The 17061-nt window shown below is 41.0% G+C and overlaps 1 protein-coding gene across 5 annotated transcripts in view; it reads right to left on the reverse strand.

The window, feature by feature from the left end:
• Positions 1 to 17061, reverse strand: part of CWF19L2 (CWF19 like cell cycle control factor 2) — a 183575-nt gene that overhangs the window by 38444 nt on the left and 128070 nt on the right. For 2 of the 5 annotated variants that reach the window (XM_045077526.1, XM_045077527.1), the window contains 4 exons: positions 15145 to 15300; positions 12611 to 12691; positions 7702 to 7803; positions 4224 to 4925 (listed from right to left, as the gene is read on the reverse strand). In XM_045077526.1, the coding sequence (XP_044933461.1) occupies positions 4749 to 4925; positions 7702 to 7803; positions 12611 to 12691; positions 15145 to 15300 (516 nt within the window). In that variant the 3' untranslated portion in view covers positions 4224 to 4748. Of the gene's footprint in view, positions 1 to 4223; positions 4926 to 6218; positions 7181 to 7701; positions 7804 to 12610; positions 12692 to 15144; positions 15301 to 17061 lie in introns of those variants that run through there. The other 3 variants (XM_004764420.3, XM_013062407.2, XM_013062408.2) reach the window with 3 other exon arrangements.

Here is a 17061-nt window from a genome sequence, read left to right on the forward strand (position 1 = left end):
GAGAAGAGGGTGTCAGCAGCCTGTCCCAAGTTCTTCCAGTGATTCTAGTCCAGGCACCAGGCTTGGGAGTGAAGGACCACTTCGACTACTCGAGCTCCAGCACACACTGTACGAAGAGCAGAGGCCCTACACATATGGTCCCCAGTCATCTCCAGATGTCTGAGCCACTCCAGCTGAGGTCTCACAAATACCATGAAGCAGAGGCGAACCATCCCGCTAAGCCCTAATCCAATTCCTCACCTCTAAAACCACAAGATACAATAAAGTAGTTGTTATAAGTAACTGGAACAGGAGGAAAATCAGGAGTTGAATTTGCAAATCCTTCTTACAGATAACATACAGTAGAGGTCAACTTGATATTTAGATATAGAATTCTGGAGCTCAATGAAGAGGTCCAAACTAAAGACGACGTAAATTTGGGAGATATTTTACTTGTCCTGTTCCACCATAGCACTTACCACTTCTGACAGTTTCTGGATAATTTATTTAGCATATCTAATGTTTACTGTCTATCTTCCCTGATACGATGTAAACTCCTCAAAGAAGGAATTTTTGTTTTATTCATTAATGTATTCCTTGTATGCAGAACAGTAACTGGCATACAGAAAACAAATATTTGTTGGATAAATGAACTAATCTAAAAATGATGTCTAAGACCATTTTAATGATGGCATTACCTTGAGAGAGAGACAGTGTATAGAGCAAAGAATTGAGGATGGGCATTTCCACACTTAGCGGCTGAGAAAATGAAGACGAACCAGTGAAGAAGGCTGGTAGAAGGCCACCAGTCAGGAAGCAGGAGAAATAAGAGACACTGCTCTAGAAACAAGGAGGTGCCTCAAGTGCATCAGCGTTGCCGACAGACCCAGGGGAACACAGAGCAGTCATCATGTGATCTGCCCGTGGGGAAGGTTCAGGGAGGATGTCTTAGTAGAATGGGGAGGAGGAAGTCTAACTGAGAACAGGAGAATGGAAGGAGAAGACACAGATATCATTGAAATGAGTTCTGCTGTTGAGTGGAGAAGAAATATGGCTAGGGGGGATATGATGCCAGAGTTTGTGGTTGTAAAATATTTTTTTATTTTAAAAGGAATAATCTTCCAGAGAGGGAAAAGCCTAATAACACAGGGAGAGTAGGGGCAACTGAGTAGGTGTGAAGGGATGAAATCCAGAACATAAATGAGTGGACCAGACCTAGATAAGAACAACAAAATAATTTATGTTGCCTGAGGAAAAGTAGAGTACACAGGCACAGATGCAGGTATGCGGAGAGATGTGGTTGGAAATCTCTTTGATGTGGTTCTGTTTTCTCAGTAAAATAGGAAGCAACGTCCCCCACTCAGCCAGGAGATGTGAAATAGTCCCTCAGCACTGCACTCTGCTACATTTAGCATATAACCTGCATTAGGACTTCTCATGCTTTGGGGGAAATACCTGGTAGTGCAATGCTGGGTCATAGGGTAGCTCTGTTTTCAATTTTTTTAAAAAGTTCATTTATTTATTTGACAGAGACAGTGAGAGAGGGAACACAAGCAGGGGAGTGGGAGAAGAAGCAGCAGGCTCCCCGCTGAGCGGGGAGCCTGATGTGGGGCTCGATCCCAGGACCCTGAGACCATGATCTGAGCTAAAGGCAAATGCTTAATGACTGAGCCACCCAGGCGCCCCTATTTTCAACTTCCTGAAGAACCTCCATACTGTTCTCCGGAGTGACTGCACCAGCTTGCATTCCCACCAACAGTGTAAGAGGCTCCCCTTTGTCCATATCCTCACCAGCATCTATTGTTTCCGACTTGTTAATTTTAGACATTTTGACTGGTGTGAGGTGGTATTTCTCTGTGGTTTTGATTTGTATTTCCCTGATGCCAAGTGATGTGGGCCTTTTTTCATGTGTCTGTTGGCTATTTGGATGTCTTCTTTGGAGAAGCGTCTGTTCTTGTCTTCTGCCCATTTCTTGATTGGATTATTTGTTCTTTGGATGTTGAGTTTGGTAAGTTCTTTATAGATTTTGGATACTCGCCCTTTATCTGATATATCATTTGCAAATATTTCCTCCCATTCTGTCCGTTGTCTTTTGGTTTTGTCGACAGTTTCCTTTGCTGTGCAGAAGCTCTTTATCTTGATGAAGTCCCAGAAGTTCATTTTCCCTTTTGTTTCCCTTGCCTTTGGAGACTTTTTTTTTTTTTAAGATTTTATTTATTTATTTGACAGAGATCAGAAGTAGGCAGAGAGGCAGGCAGAGAGAGGAGGAAGCAGGCTCCCTGCTGAGCAGAGAGCCCGATGTGGGGGTCAATTCCAGGACCCTGAGATCATGACCTGAGCCAAAGGCAGAGGCTTAACCCACTGAGCCACCCAGGCACCCCTGGAGACATGTTTTGAAAGAAGTTGCTGCAGCTGAAATCGAAAAGGTTGCTGTCTGTGTTTTCCTCATGGATTTTGATGGATTCCTGTCTCACATTGAGGTCTTTCATTCATTTGGAGTCTATTTTTGTGTGTGGTATAAGGAAATGGTCCAATTTCATTTTTCTGCATGTGGCTGTCCAATTTTCCCAACTCTACTTGTTGAAGACTGCCTTTCTTCCATTGGATGTTCTTTCTTGCTTTGTCGAAGATTAGTTGGCCATACAAATGTAGTGATCCGAAGAGGCACATGAACCCCAATGTTTATAGCAGCAATGTCCACAGTAGCCAAACTACGGAAAGACCCCAGATGTCCATAGGCAGATGAATGGATAAAGAAGATGTGATACATATACAATGGAATACTATGCAGCCATCAAAAGAAATAAGATCTTGCCATTCTCAACGATGTGGATGGAACTAGAGGGTATTATATACTGAGCGAAATAAGTCAGACAAAGACAATTTTCTTATGATCTCACTGATACGTGGAATTTAAAAACTGAGGGTTTTAGAAGAGAGTGGGTGGAGAGATGGGTGAGCCCGGTGATGGGTATTAAGGAGAGTGCAGATTACATGAAGCACTGGGTGTTTTACACAAACAATGAATCATGGAACACTGTACGAAAAACTGTATGGTGACTAACATAATAAAAAATTAAAGAATCATGAAGTTTGTTTCTTTTAAATAAAAAAAAGAAAAAGAAACAATAGGATCATAGGGGAAGAGAGGAAAAAATGAAACAAGACAAACCAGAGAGGAAAACAAACTATAAGAGACTCTTAATCTCAGAAAATAAACTGATGACTGCTGGGAGATGGGGGGTAGGGAGAGGGTAGTTGGGTTATGGACATTGGGGAGGGTATGTGATATGGTGAGTGCTGTGAACTGTTTAAGACTGGTGAACCACAGACCTGTACATTTGGGGCAAATAATACACTATATGTTAATTAACTGAATTTAAATTAAAAAGCAGGGGAGAACTTCTTGTGCTGACACTATTTATGTACGTTTCTCCTTCTCCACTAGACTATACCATAAAGGAGGGGAAGTACTTTTCATTCCTGCGCTACCAGCACAAAACAAAGTGCCCTGCAAACAACTGTTAACTCACAGATTAAATAAATAATCATTATACATTCCTCTAAGGCCCTGCAGTAAAGCTCAAGAATCTGGAAACAGCAGTCTTTACTTACTTTACAACACTATTAAGTATCTATCTGATAATTATAATTAAATTCAACTTGCAAATATTGAGAAATGGAAACCATTAAACTTCAACTTACATGTGAAATTTTAAAACTACAGTTGGGACATAAACATTTTTTAACACACCCAGGAAAGAGCCTGATGCCAACGTGGAAAAGACCCGCAGAGAGTTAGCATTTACTCCGCAGTATGCACCACACTGATTCTAGGTCATCAACATTTCATGACCAGATGTCAACGGTCAGCTCCAAAACCCAGGATCTTTGAAAACCAGTCACAACAGAAATATCTTCCATGTTAAAAAAAAATAGGCGCACTCTTACAGCATGGTCATATTTTATAAGTACATGGCTTCCTACTGACGCCAAGTGTGAGAACAAAGGAAAAATGAAGCAGCTCAGATCAAGTGCAAGGCAACAGATGGGGCTCCGGACATTTAGAATACTCTCATTACTTATGATTTTGTAATAATACAATCCCAAAGTGACGGCTTGGCTTAAATTTTCAACTTTCAAAACCCAAACAATTGTGTTATTTGGAACAATTACCTTTTAAAATTCCCCAAATTCAAAGACACTATTTAAAAATCCAGAAATAAAAACAAATCATGAACACATTATGCTTCACTGAATTCTTTATTATTCCTGGGACATTCTTTTTCCTTTAATAAAATAGAAAAGCCGTGACGACTGGTAGAAAAGTAAGAGCCTTTCTATAAGATGCTGTGAAAAGAAATTGCAATTACCGCTGAATACGCCAATTTGGTTTAAAATATTCAAGAGAATTCAGACAATAGTCTTCACAACCTTGAAGTAGACCCACTTCCCTCTGAACCAATGATCTGCTACAACTCCCAGATAATTGTTCAGAAAAGTCTTTCCACGTCTTCAACTGCACAGTTCAGAACACAAGACGTAGCAGGTACAGAAAAGGAACGTGGGCGGGGCCCCCCTGCCCAGTCACTACAGTGCAGTCTGCGGGACAAGGCAGACAGGAAACACGACCCAGTGATGCGTGGGTGTCTGAGACCCAGCGCGTGACTTTTTCTCCTCTGGCCGTAAGGTCAGTAGTGTAGTTAGAGACAATGGAAATAAAACTGAAAGGAATCTGAAGAAGAAATTTAAAAAATGAAAGGTATGACTCAACATTTTTTACTTTTGGTGAAGTCGAATGGTTTCCACCACTGAGCAAACTGCAGGGCTTTCTTCCTCTGATCCTCAAAGCTTTCCCGGATCCCTTTCCTCCAGAGTCTTGGTTCTATATCCAGCATCCCACCAATGATTTCCTTGTAAAGAAGGAGAAAAATACAGACGCAGGTCTGAAAACAGAAGGAAACTATTTCTGTTTATTCTGCTACTAAACAGTAGTTCTCTGTGAGGATGTTCAAATTTTACATAAATATTAGTTTCAGGTAAAAAAAAAATCTTATTTTCCAGTATGGAGGTTCCTCAAAAAGCTAAAAATAGAAATACCCTACAAACCAGCAATAGCATTACTAGGTATTTACCCAAAAGATACAAAATTACAGATTCGAAGGGGCACATGTGCCCTGATGTTCACAGCAGCCCAAGCGTCCATGGACTAAGGAATGGGTAAAAAAGATGCGGTCTACACACACACACACACACACACACACACACACACACACACAGTGGAATATTACTCAGCCATAAAAAGAATGAAATCTTGTCACTCGCAACAGCAGCCCAAGCGTCCACCGACTAAGGAATGGGTAAAAAAGATGCGGTCTACACACACACACACATACACACACACACACACACACACACAGTGGAATATTACTCAGCCATAAAAAGAATGAAATCTTGCCACTCGCAACAACATGGATAGAACCAGAGAGTATAATGCTTAGGGAAATAAGTCAGTCAGAGAGAGACAAATACCGTACCATTTCACTCAGATGTGGAATTAAAGACACAAATGAACACGGGGGGAAAAACAGAGAAGTAAACCAAGAAACAGAACTAGAAAGAACCAGCTGATGGGGAGGTGGCAGGGAGGTGGGGGACACAGGTGATGGGGATGAAGGAGCGCACCTGTGGTACTGAGCAGCGGGTGTCATATGCAGGTGCTGAGTCACTGAATTCTACAGCTGAAACTACTTTTGCACTGTATGTTAATTAGTTGGAATTTAAATAAAAACTTGGGAGGAAAAAAATCCTCATTTTCAATTAGTTCTAACGATGCAAACCATCTAATTCTAGGAGTGCTAGCTGTGTCTCCTGTCACGTAATGTGTCCATTTTGTTGCCTGTTAGTACATCCGCCAGAGAGGAGCGCAGGGCAGAAAGAGAGGGTGGAATCTGCTTATTTTGGTCCTTCTGAGCTCTTCTGGGAAAGGTGTGGGAAGAACGTAACCAACACGCAGCAACTATGAACTGTGCTATTGGACCGCAGACCAAGCTCAGGCTCATGTTCTCTCTGCCACCCTGTATATTTATAAGCAAGCTTCTTCCACTATTTTTTAAAAGATTTTATTTATTTATTTGAGAGGGAGAATGACCATGAGAGGGGAGAAGGTCAGAGGGAGGAGCAGACTCCCCATGGTGTTGGGAGCCCGATGTGGGGCTCGATCCCCTAACTCCGGGATCATGACCTGAGCTGAAGTCAGTTGCTTAACCAACTGAGCCACCCAGGTGCCCTCTTCCACTATTAGCTGGAGATTTTTTATCAGGAAACAAAATCATACTTTAATACTAATCTAAATAAACTAAGAATGAAAAATTATAAATCACCTTCATTTAAAAGTCACATTCCAAGGCCCTGTAAGAAATGGATTTTCATTAGTCTGCTTATTATCATGCATGATTTCCTCATGATTCTCCTCCTGTGCTGTTAGCTACAGAAATAAACGCGACTTAGGCTTGCAAGTATCCATGCACACAAGGGAGTGGGGGAGACACGTAACGCGTAGAGGGCGACACAGGAAAATGCTGGACTCAGTTAAATTCTGCACGTTCAGTCTCCTACAGGGCTGTGTGGTGAGATCTTGGACAACATCTTTACTGTTTACCAGGAGGACCTACCGTGTTCAAGCGAGTACCAAGTACCGCAGGGGAATACCATGAGAACTGGCATACAGCTAGGTGCCTTCCGAGAACTGAGCCCAGAACGTGGGGCTGAGGAAGAAAAGCCAAACTACGCACAGAGCCATCTTAGAAAGCAGATGAGGTAAACACCAAAGCAGACTATATGGAGACTCAAAAACAGAGGAGTCTATTTTTGGGTAATTCAGAAAAAGCTTCATGGAAAAGGAAACCTTCTTCACTGGCAAACAAACAAAGGGACCAGTGGAGACAATAATTTCTGGAAAACATGAGCAGAAAGGCCTGAGCTACACTTGATTAAAAAGGCACTTCTGGAACTATGATTTGCTCAGACTGTATTACTCCTCCAGCGGTCACATGATCTTCATTCCAGTCCCTGATACAAACTTACACACTTCCCAGATACTCAGCAGGCCCTGAAGGTACGGGCTGCACCCCGCAGGGCACGGTGCCATGACAACAAGTACCGGCAGTCTAGAGCGACCTTTGCACACCAGCCTGGGCACCTGGGAACGGAGCGAGACGACGTGTATGAGCGAGACGACGTGTATGTTCTTCTCAGACCACAAGGTGCTTCACTGTGCATGAGGGGTCGACTGCAACCACGAACGAGAGGAGCGTGCACCCCTGGCTCTGTCTGAAGCTCAGCCTCTTCATCCGTGAAGTGACCAGAGTGACAACAGCTCCAGAACGGAGCGCTCCAAACAGGACGCGGCTCACCAGCAGCTCGCTGAGAGCATGGACGGTCGTCCCCCTTCCCCGCACAAGGCTGGCTGGCTCCACAGGAAAGCAGCCACCAGCTCTCGGACCGTGTCCGTAAATGCTGGATTGCCCAGTGACAATCATGACTGTTAGGAATATTCTGGGATACTTTTCTTAATAGTTTCTAGCTTCTTCCTCTAAAAACTGGATGGAACAGTACTCCCCATCTTCACTCTATATTGTGCCCAAAGTTTCGAGTTCCCTTTGAAAGAAAAGTGTTACCAAATTGCTAACCTCTGGAATTTTATTCAAGCTGTGAGCATACCTTTCCGAAGTAATGAGGGAATTTGTGCTGATCTTCAATGACATGGGCAAACCCTCCTTGGAGGCCAAAATCCACAGCGAAGTAAGGTAAGCCTCTGGGCACCTAAACAAACAGATAAATCACATATGAGCACAGTCCGGCTCAGGAAGTTCCTGAGTCCCTGCTCCTGCTCTGAGACGTGACAGTAATTAAGCACCCCTCTAAGACAAATGTATATAATAAATTTCCAACTCTAGAAATACTTAGGCAATGACCTAACTCTCAAAGTGAAACATTTCATTTGGTAACCTCTCAGCCAGACAGCTCTTCATAAGATCCAGCAATTATAATCAAAACCAACTATTTTCCTGTCTTTGGGGAAAACAGGAAAGAAAAGGTACCAATTTTTTCCTTAGACTACAAAGAGAATAAGGACATGGTTTCTTTTATTTCCCTCACAAAGCAGAACAGGGAGAGGCATACCCATATACATAGAGTTTTGTTTATAATCTGAGACTTTACTACTACTGATTTACCAAAGATAAACTAAACCCAATCACATTTTTTTGATTAACTGAAAAAATGGGTTTAATAATAGTTCATCAACCTCATCTCAAAGTTTATCCAGGATTAAGTATTATCTTTTCTTCTCTCCTTTCTATACACACACACACACACTCTACCTTGATTGGAAAAAGTCCATAATTTCTGGCTTTATCAATTAAGTAGATCAGTCTCCTTGCAAGTTTTCCCTCTAAGCCCTAATTCTGTCACTACACATTACGCAACTGGGTCGTGATCCTAATATACAGCTGGCACTTACGCATTTTTGACACTGAATCACACATCTATTTAACTGTATGTATTTTATATTGTGTCCTTGAGAAGGCATGACTTGGAAGGAGATAATACAGTATGGTGGAAAGACAGTGGTCATCATGAAATAATATAAAGCAGTTAAAATTAGGGCTTAGAAAGAGTTGTTCATGTTACAGGAAAAGCGTAAGAAAAAAATCAGTTTACAAAATAGTTTATAACATAAAATGCAGAGAAGTGGGTAGCTATTTTGTGCCTTTGTGGGTTTTTTTTTGTATTTTTACATTTTTAATATACGATAAACATGTATGACCCTAGAGAAGAAAAGACAAAGTCAAGGAGTCGACCACAGCTCTGCTTCTTAGACCTCTGTAACCCCAGGCAAGTAATTTAACATTTCTGACTCTCATGACAACTGGAAGGATGAACTAGGAGAAGGCACGTAAAGGGCCTAACCCAATGCATGGCAAAGAGAAGGTTCTTCAAACACTACAGCCTCTTCTGTCTTCCAAACAACAGTGCTTTGTCCAAACATGGTGGTCAAAGAAAAAAGGACAGAAGGCTCCGGGAGAATATTTCTGTCATCTGAAGAAGGCAACCACCTGTGAGTCATGAGTGGGAATGGCTACAATGATACAGAACTACATCAACTAACCGACAGTACTTCCAAAGAAAGGGAGAACTTGAGGAAGCTATCTGTGATGACGCTGCCCATGCCTTCCGCTCGCATCACGCTGTATTTGGCAGAATAATGGCCCTAAAATGTCAGTGTTCTAATCCCCTATTTGCCATGAATAGATCACCTCATATGGCAGAGAGACTTCCTAGGTGCAGTCAACTTATGATACTGAAAGGAGGAGATATCCTGAAATTGGCCCACATGGGCCCAATGCAATCACAAGGATACTTGTAAGGAAGAGTCAGGAGAGTCACTGTCAGAGAAAGCCTGGAAAATCCCACACTGCTGGATTTGAAGATCAAGGTAGGAACCACATGTCATGCAATGTAGGAGGCTTCTAAGACCTAGAGAAGGGAAGGAAACGGATTCTTCCCTGTGGCTTCCAGAAGGAATGCAGGCCTGCTAATGCCTTGATTTCAGTCCAATGAAACCCATTTCCTATTTGGGACCTCCAGAATTATAAGATAATAAATATGCATTCATTTAAAACACTAAATCTGTGGTAATTTATGACATCACCAGTAGGAAATGAACTTACACACCAAGAGTCTCAACAGCCTGTGATGTGACTGCCGGGCTTTTCCTACTGGTACACGAGGAACAGGAGCTGCCAGGGGCCTCTCTGTTCTTTCCCCGCAGGCCACAGAAGGGAAAACCTGCCGCCCTGCCAGAACGGCGGGGAAAGATACTGACAGAATTATGGCAAAACATTGATGGTAAAAAACAAAACAACAAAACCACCAGTAATATTTGAATTTTCCCCTTTTATACTCCAGATCTCACTCCTGACTTCCTGTAACTGTCCTTGAGTTTGAAGGTCTCTGGGTAAACCCGAAGTTTCCTTGACATGGACCTTCCTCAGTTTTAAAAATCCCTAAGTGTGCTTTTCAATTAGTTATTACAAAATTAAACTTAAAATCATACTACTTAAAAGTTCAGGAAGAATTCACAGGAAATCTCAATAAAATAGCCCTGTGAAAAATGAATACCTTTCTTAACTAGTTAGTTAGGAAAACACAGCTGTTCTGCAACAAACACACAGATTTCCCTTGTTTGTTCCGATGAACTTCACACAAACTTGATGCAGGCAAAGAAATTAAGATCCAGAAAGGAAAAAAAATGGGCATTAAAAAGAAAGGCTAACCTCACCACATAAAAATATAAGTCAAAAAAGAATCAGAATGAATTACCAGTATGTAAATCTCTGCTAGAAGCTAAGGATCTACCTGCGGGGTGGTGGTGGTGGTGGTGGTGGTGGTGGTGGTGGTGCTGTGAATCACACCACCCCATGAAGCAGATAAACACTTATGAAACTACCAAGGACACAGAGCTTGAAAAATAAGTATAATGAGGTTCTTCCAGAATAAAAATAACATTAAAGTAAGTCAATATTTCCACTTTGTGCTCAGAAACACTTTCATCATTTTCAAAAGACAGTGGAAAGCTTGTTAACTTAAAAAGTGACCTCCTTTGGAATTATTCCTAATACACAAGTTCTCTTCACAGCTCCATCCACATAATTGCCAAATCCTAAAGCTAAGAGGTTATCTGGCTCATTCCCTCTCTGCTGTGACTCGCAGATACTAGGTGGTGACTTAGAAAAAGCAGCTGTTGGTATTTTCGCAAAGCTTTAAAGTAGAATGCACAACTACCATTCCTACAAAGACTGGTTTCTCATTTTCCATATTGGTTAAGTTAATATTAAAGCCCTCGAGGTATTTAACCCAAGTCCTGTGCATGTTCTAATATCCAGAATAGGTAGTAGATGGTTTACCCGTAAGAAAACTGCATATACAGAGTAATGAATGGAGAATAATACATTTCTTCTATAATTTCTACTTGGAAATATTTTCAAACACCATTAATATCAGGTTATAAAAGAATATTTAATGGCAATGGAGATGATGTGAGAAGTGAAAAACTCAGGCACAACAAATATGCCTACGTCAGATACCTTTTTCGACAGAGTCACAGAAAACAAACAATCACAGAAAACAAACAAAGAGGATGTTTGGGAGGAATGGCTTTTGTTTTGTTCTTAAATGTATTGTCTGGTCCATTTCAACATCAAGTAGAGAGAAGAAGGCTAGAGACAGTGTTTTACCTTTGAATTAAAACTATCTTCAGTAATACAATGAAATTTCAATCTTCTAATTAAGATACAATAAATGTAATAAGAAATCCTCAGTTAATTTATATCAGGAGTTTGGCTTTCCAAAAGGAGAAACAGAAGGAAAATAGGCTAGTGTCATCTACTAGAACATGGGTCAGCCTATTTAAAAAAAAAACTTATTAAAGTTTTAATTTAGGGGCACTTGGGTGGCTCAGAGGGGTAAGCCTCTGCCTTCGGCTCAGGTCATGATCTCAGGGTCCTGGGATTAAGCCCCGCATCAGGCTCTCTGCTCAGTGGGGAGGCTGCTTCCTCCTCTCTCTCTGCCTGCCTCTCTGCCTACTTGCGATCTCTCTCTCGTCAAATATATAAATAAAATCTTTAAAAAAAAGTTTTAATTTAAATAAAATATTCTGGACTTTGCAGATTATATGGTCTCTGTTGCAACACTCAGCTCTGCCCTCGTGGCATAAAAGCTTCCAAAACAACACAGAACCAAGTGATGCAGCTGTGCTCAACACAACGTCATTCACACACTCAGCCCGGGGACAACAGTACAGGCTGGAGTGCCCCTCCTCCCACCGGGACCCGAAGCCCCACAGGGTCCGCAGTCCTCTCTGTTCTGTTCCACTGCTTATAGGAGTGCCTGGTAAGTAGCTGTCACTCAACTAGCAACTGTACAATAAATAACTTCATGAATAGAACAACAACAAGGAATCCACAGTTCTGTTCTACTGCATTTATATTTCTAGAAAAGAGAAAGGTCATTGCAGGAGTATTCAACTCAAGCATAGAATGTCTGAGAGATAATCTAGCAAATCAAGACTAACTGGGAAACGTGGTTAGGAAACTTCACCAAGAATAATGAAGCCATAATCTAACTCAACCACTGTTTTACAGGAACCTACCAGGGAGTCTCTGTACAAAGGGAAAAAGAAAATGAAGAGGAGCCTGTAGGAGAATATTTCCCTCATTGTAATTCAAGCGAAAAGAAGGCCCCTCTCACACATGTTCCACAGGGGCTGCAAAGCCCAGGACGGAAGCTCCTCCGGCTGAGTGTGATGCTGTCATTGCCAGTTACAGGCACTACAGGGGCACTGGCCAGGAGGTCAGGAACACATAACACAGAAACATCTGAATAAATAGGCATTTGCTATACCAAGTAGGATGGAAATAATCTCTTATTCTTAGAACTCCTTTACCTTTGGTCACTCGGCCAAATGGCCTCTTTCTCAAATATCATGTGAAAATTAATGAAGATCCTAAGATCCTAAGTACCAGGATCATTTCTTATACAAGGGGGGGGGGGGGGGGGAGACACTTACAGACTTTCTGATGTCTTTTGAAGAGAGATCGATCAATTTCTTATTCATAGACCATTCTTCGTCAGACTCCATTATGGCTTTCTAAGAAAAAGACATTTAACAGTGAAAAAGTAGTTTATAAGCAAATACAAAGAGATAGTTTAAAAGTAAAGTAATATAGTGAATTAATCAAAGAATATTATAATGATAGTTCATTATTTTGAATGGTTAAGGCTTTCATTTGTTATTTAAAATTGGACCTTCTTGGGGTGCCTGGTGGCTCAGTGGGTTAAAGTCTCTGCCTTCAGCTCAGGTCATGATCTCAGGGGCCTGGGATTGAGCCCCGCATGGGGTTCTCTGCTCAGCGGGGAGCCTACTTCACCTCTCTCTCTCTGCCTGCCTTTCTACCTACTTGTGATCTTGGTCTGTCAAATAAATAAATAAAATCTTTAAAAAATAAAATAAAATAAATTTGGACCATCTTGATTTTTTGAAAGTCCTTTCTTTACCAAGATAATTATTTTACTCATTCTTAATTCTTGTACTGACTTCAAGCCCAACTTTACATGACAAACACAATCCTTAATAAGACTAAGCAGTTTAGTATTGAACGTAAGTTTGCAAATATTAAAGTTCACAACTTCCTTAGCTCATTCATAAAAATCTATTCAAATAAACTTGTTTAGTTTGACTGCCCTTTTCCAAATATCAAGAGTGATTTATACGCTCTGTGGCAACCAAGCATTTGAACGATCTCTGGCCCTATAACAAAGCAGTAAAGATGCAGGGAAAGAAAAAAATACGCAGAAATGGCATTATAAGACTTTCTAGGCTAAGCAACAGAACTAGTATTTATGGCAAAGAAATATTTAGTAGAAAAGCCGGGATAATGAGTACAAAATACTCTCATTTTTGTACAGTTATCATTATTAATGAAGCAAATCTTAAACCTACAATTAACATTCAAATAAGCCCAATTTCAAAATATCAGCTATACTGATGTTCCATATTTAACAGTCATGGGCTGGTGCTTGTGTTGACACTAGACGGTAGCATATTCAATATAAAACTGAAGTCAGAACAAGTAAATCCATCTTTACTGATCAGGCAGGGGGTTCCGTGTAGAAGTGACCCAGCCTCCTACATCTCTGTCACCCAACAGGAGCTGACAGTGGCTGTTTCACATTCTGCCCTATTACCTCAATGCCGACAGTCACAATCACCTAAGACTCTCCTGAGGAATTATTAAAAAAAAAAAAATTAATAAAAGTATAATAACCTCTTTCCCACTTGATTCTGTTTAACATAGAACTAGCCTGGGTTTGGGGATTAACCAGCTTATTCTATTTTAACAGTATAATCCTTAAAATCCAAGAGTCAGTTGTTTTTAAAAATCTCTAGAGAGGGGTACCTGGGTGGCTCAGTCAGTTAAGTGTCCAACTCTTGATCTCAGCTCAGGTCTTGAACTTGAGGTCATGAGTTCAAGCCCCCCATTGGGGGGCTTAGTGTGGAGCCAACTTAAAAAAATATCTTGGGGCACCTGAGTGGCTCAGTCACTTAGGCAGCTGACTTGATTTCAGCTCAGGTTATGATCTCGGCGTCCTGGGATCAGGACCTGTGTCAGGCTCTGTGCTCAGCAGGGAGTCTGCTTGATGATTCTTTCTCCCTCTCCTCCTCTCATGCATGCATGTGTCCTTTCTCTCTCAAGTAAATCAATAAATCTTGGGGAAAAAATCTCTATAGAGAAAGGAGACTTTCATTGTCTCATTAACCTTAATAGGTTTTATAATCTTTCTTATTGGGATGTACAGTCCATATCAATGAACTTGACCATCCTGTATTGTCTAAATGTTGCATTGGAACGTCTTTCTATAGCACTTCGCAAACATGACCTCCTTTGTTCACTGCACGTGTTACTAATTCACACATGGCTCTACACATAAGCATTTATGCTTGTCTGTAAGACACACTGCATTCAGCTCAGTAGCAAACCATGCTATTCAGTAAAAGCTGCCTGAATATTACAATGACACTTGACTGATTAAAAACTCTAGTAACTGCATGTCCAAAAAATGTACGTCAAGGTTGGACACTGGTTTCTTCTGAAAAATAGCACAACGAGGTATTAAATACTAAAAGAGCAGTAACTTATTTCAACAACTGTAACCTGTACTATTTGTATGTAACTATTTTTAGGTCTTGTGAATTTCAGTAGGTTTTCTAGAATTAGGACGATAATTTTGACTTGAGAGTACTTCAGTGGAAAACCCTTATTTTTCATTTGAGAAATGAGAAATTAAAATAGAAATTATAAATGACCACTTGACAGTTTATTCATACTTATAAATAAGCATGCTTTTTAAAGGTCAAAGTTCTAAATGTCTCTCCACAGAATTCTGTAATACAGCAGAATTTTTTTTGTGTGCTTTACTTCATTTCCTTAGATGGAATCTGATATAAGTACATAGGAAAAAAAATACAAGAAAAAAGGTAACCACATTCGTAAAACAGCAAGGTAGCAGAAAAGTACGCACGCAAAGTCCATCCCCAAATACCTTAAAATAGATGGGAGCCATCTCGCCCACTTCCTTCGGAAGAGGAATGCACTCATAAACCATATGACCATGCTTCTTCATGCCCATATATGTTTCCAAAAAGATGCAGTCCAGTCCTTTATCTTCAAACATCTTTACCAATGATTTTCTGAACATCTGAAGGAAGGAACATGGCTACGTAAATAAAGCACTTGAAAAAAATACAAACTATGAAAACAGTAAAAGGTAAACTCAATCCCTTTGAAATAAAAAATAAGTAGCAAACAACAGTTAAATTCTGTACTGTTACCTTATAGTTACTTTACTTTCTAAATCTACTACATAATTTCACATATTTAAGCAACATTTCTTTAAAAATTGGAACTACTCTGCATAGTTTTACGTATATATTGGAAATGGTTCCAATAAACTAAAATAAGTAAAGGAAGAGAGAAAAACAAACTCAAGTAGTAAAATATGCGGAACTGACAGTAAAATCAGAGGAAAATATCCACAAGCCAAGAAAGGTCCTCCTAGAAGGTAGGCGTGGAATTTCCTGCCAGTTGTCTGCCTGGGCTCACAGCATCTCTCTCTGCTGGTTCCCATGTATGTCTGCCGACCCTTCACCGGTAACCTTGCGCATTCAAGTGGTCCCCTATTTTCACAGAGAATCGTGTCCTAGCAAATGTATGAAAGTCAAACATGCTAAAGTTGAAAAGTAAGAGTGTATTCTTTTCCCAAAGAACTCAACATTGTTATAACATCCCTCCTTCTTGCTATCTTTTACTTGCTTATTTCTTTAGTTATTTCACACTCATAGGCCTGGGGGTCAGTTGTTTGTGGAGCTCAGACGTGCAGTCTGGGACGTCCACACGGATTCACGGGACAGCCTGTGTAGAGCAGGATGAAGCCAGGGGCTTCAGTGGGGGAAGACAGGGGGCCAGGCTGAAGACTAGGAGCCAGAAGCCAACTCCCCACCACCACCAAGGTGTCAAAGAATCCTAAATTGAAATGTGGCTTTGTGGAGTGTCATATGTTTGTAAAGTGCTACTATATTTGCCTAAGGAGGAGGAAGAAGCATTTTTTACTTAGATTTGTGAGTGGATTTATAGCTTTCAAATATTTAAAATTTTAAAATTATGATTGTAGATCACATTGAAGAAAATACAGAGAGATCCCATATGCCTTTAACCCAGTTTCCCCCAATGGTTACACATTACAAAACCGCAGTCCAGTATCACAACCAGGATATCGACGTGGATACAGTCAAGAGACAGAGCAACCCCAGCCCCGTGAGGATCCCTCCCACCGCCTGCTCACGGCTACATTCTCTCCCATCACAGCAGCTGCCGCCAGTGGGCTCTCTGCTTCTGTAACCCTAGCATTTCCAGTGTTCTATAAATGCAATCACAACATCTTTTGAGGTTGCTTTTCTTCACTCAGCACGACTCCCCAGAGATTCAACCAGGCTGTCATTCAGACACTGTCCAGGACAGCCACGTGGAGATGGGTGCGCAGACTCCCCACCCGGCCTCCGCTGACACTTAGAACGGTGAGAGGCGACGGTTTATGGCTGCGTAGGGGACCGGAGTTCTGGGATTCTGCCAGGTCTGCCATAATTACTTATTACTGATCATTCATTGCTTTTCTGTTTTATATTCATTTTAAGTAGGAAAAAAAAGAAATCAAGTAACTGTAACCTGATGTCAACTAGAAAGACATCTAATAAGCAACGGACACAGGATTGCTTTTTGTTTCTGACCACAGCTCCAGAGAAGTCCAACACAGTCTCTTTACTGCAGACACTCCATTTGTTGGTAAACCCCAAAGCCTTGGCTAATAGCCTACGGGGTTGTAGACTTTCCACCTATAATCTCATTATAAGGTGACCATGAGATAAATCATTATAAATGACTAAAGATGATTGTTTCCCCTTTT

This window comes from Mustela putorius, unplaced genomic scaffold, assembly GCF_011764305.1.
Source record: "Mustela putorius furo isolate JIRA1106 unplaced genomic scaffold, ASM1176430v1.1 tig00000198_pilon_pilon_pilon, whole genome shotgun sequence".
NCBI classification, from domain to species: Eukaryota; Metazoa; Chordata; class Mammalia; order Carnivora; family Mustelidae; genus Mustela; species Mustela putorius.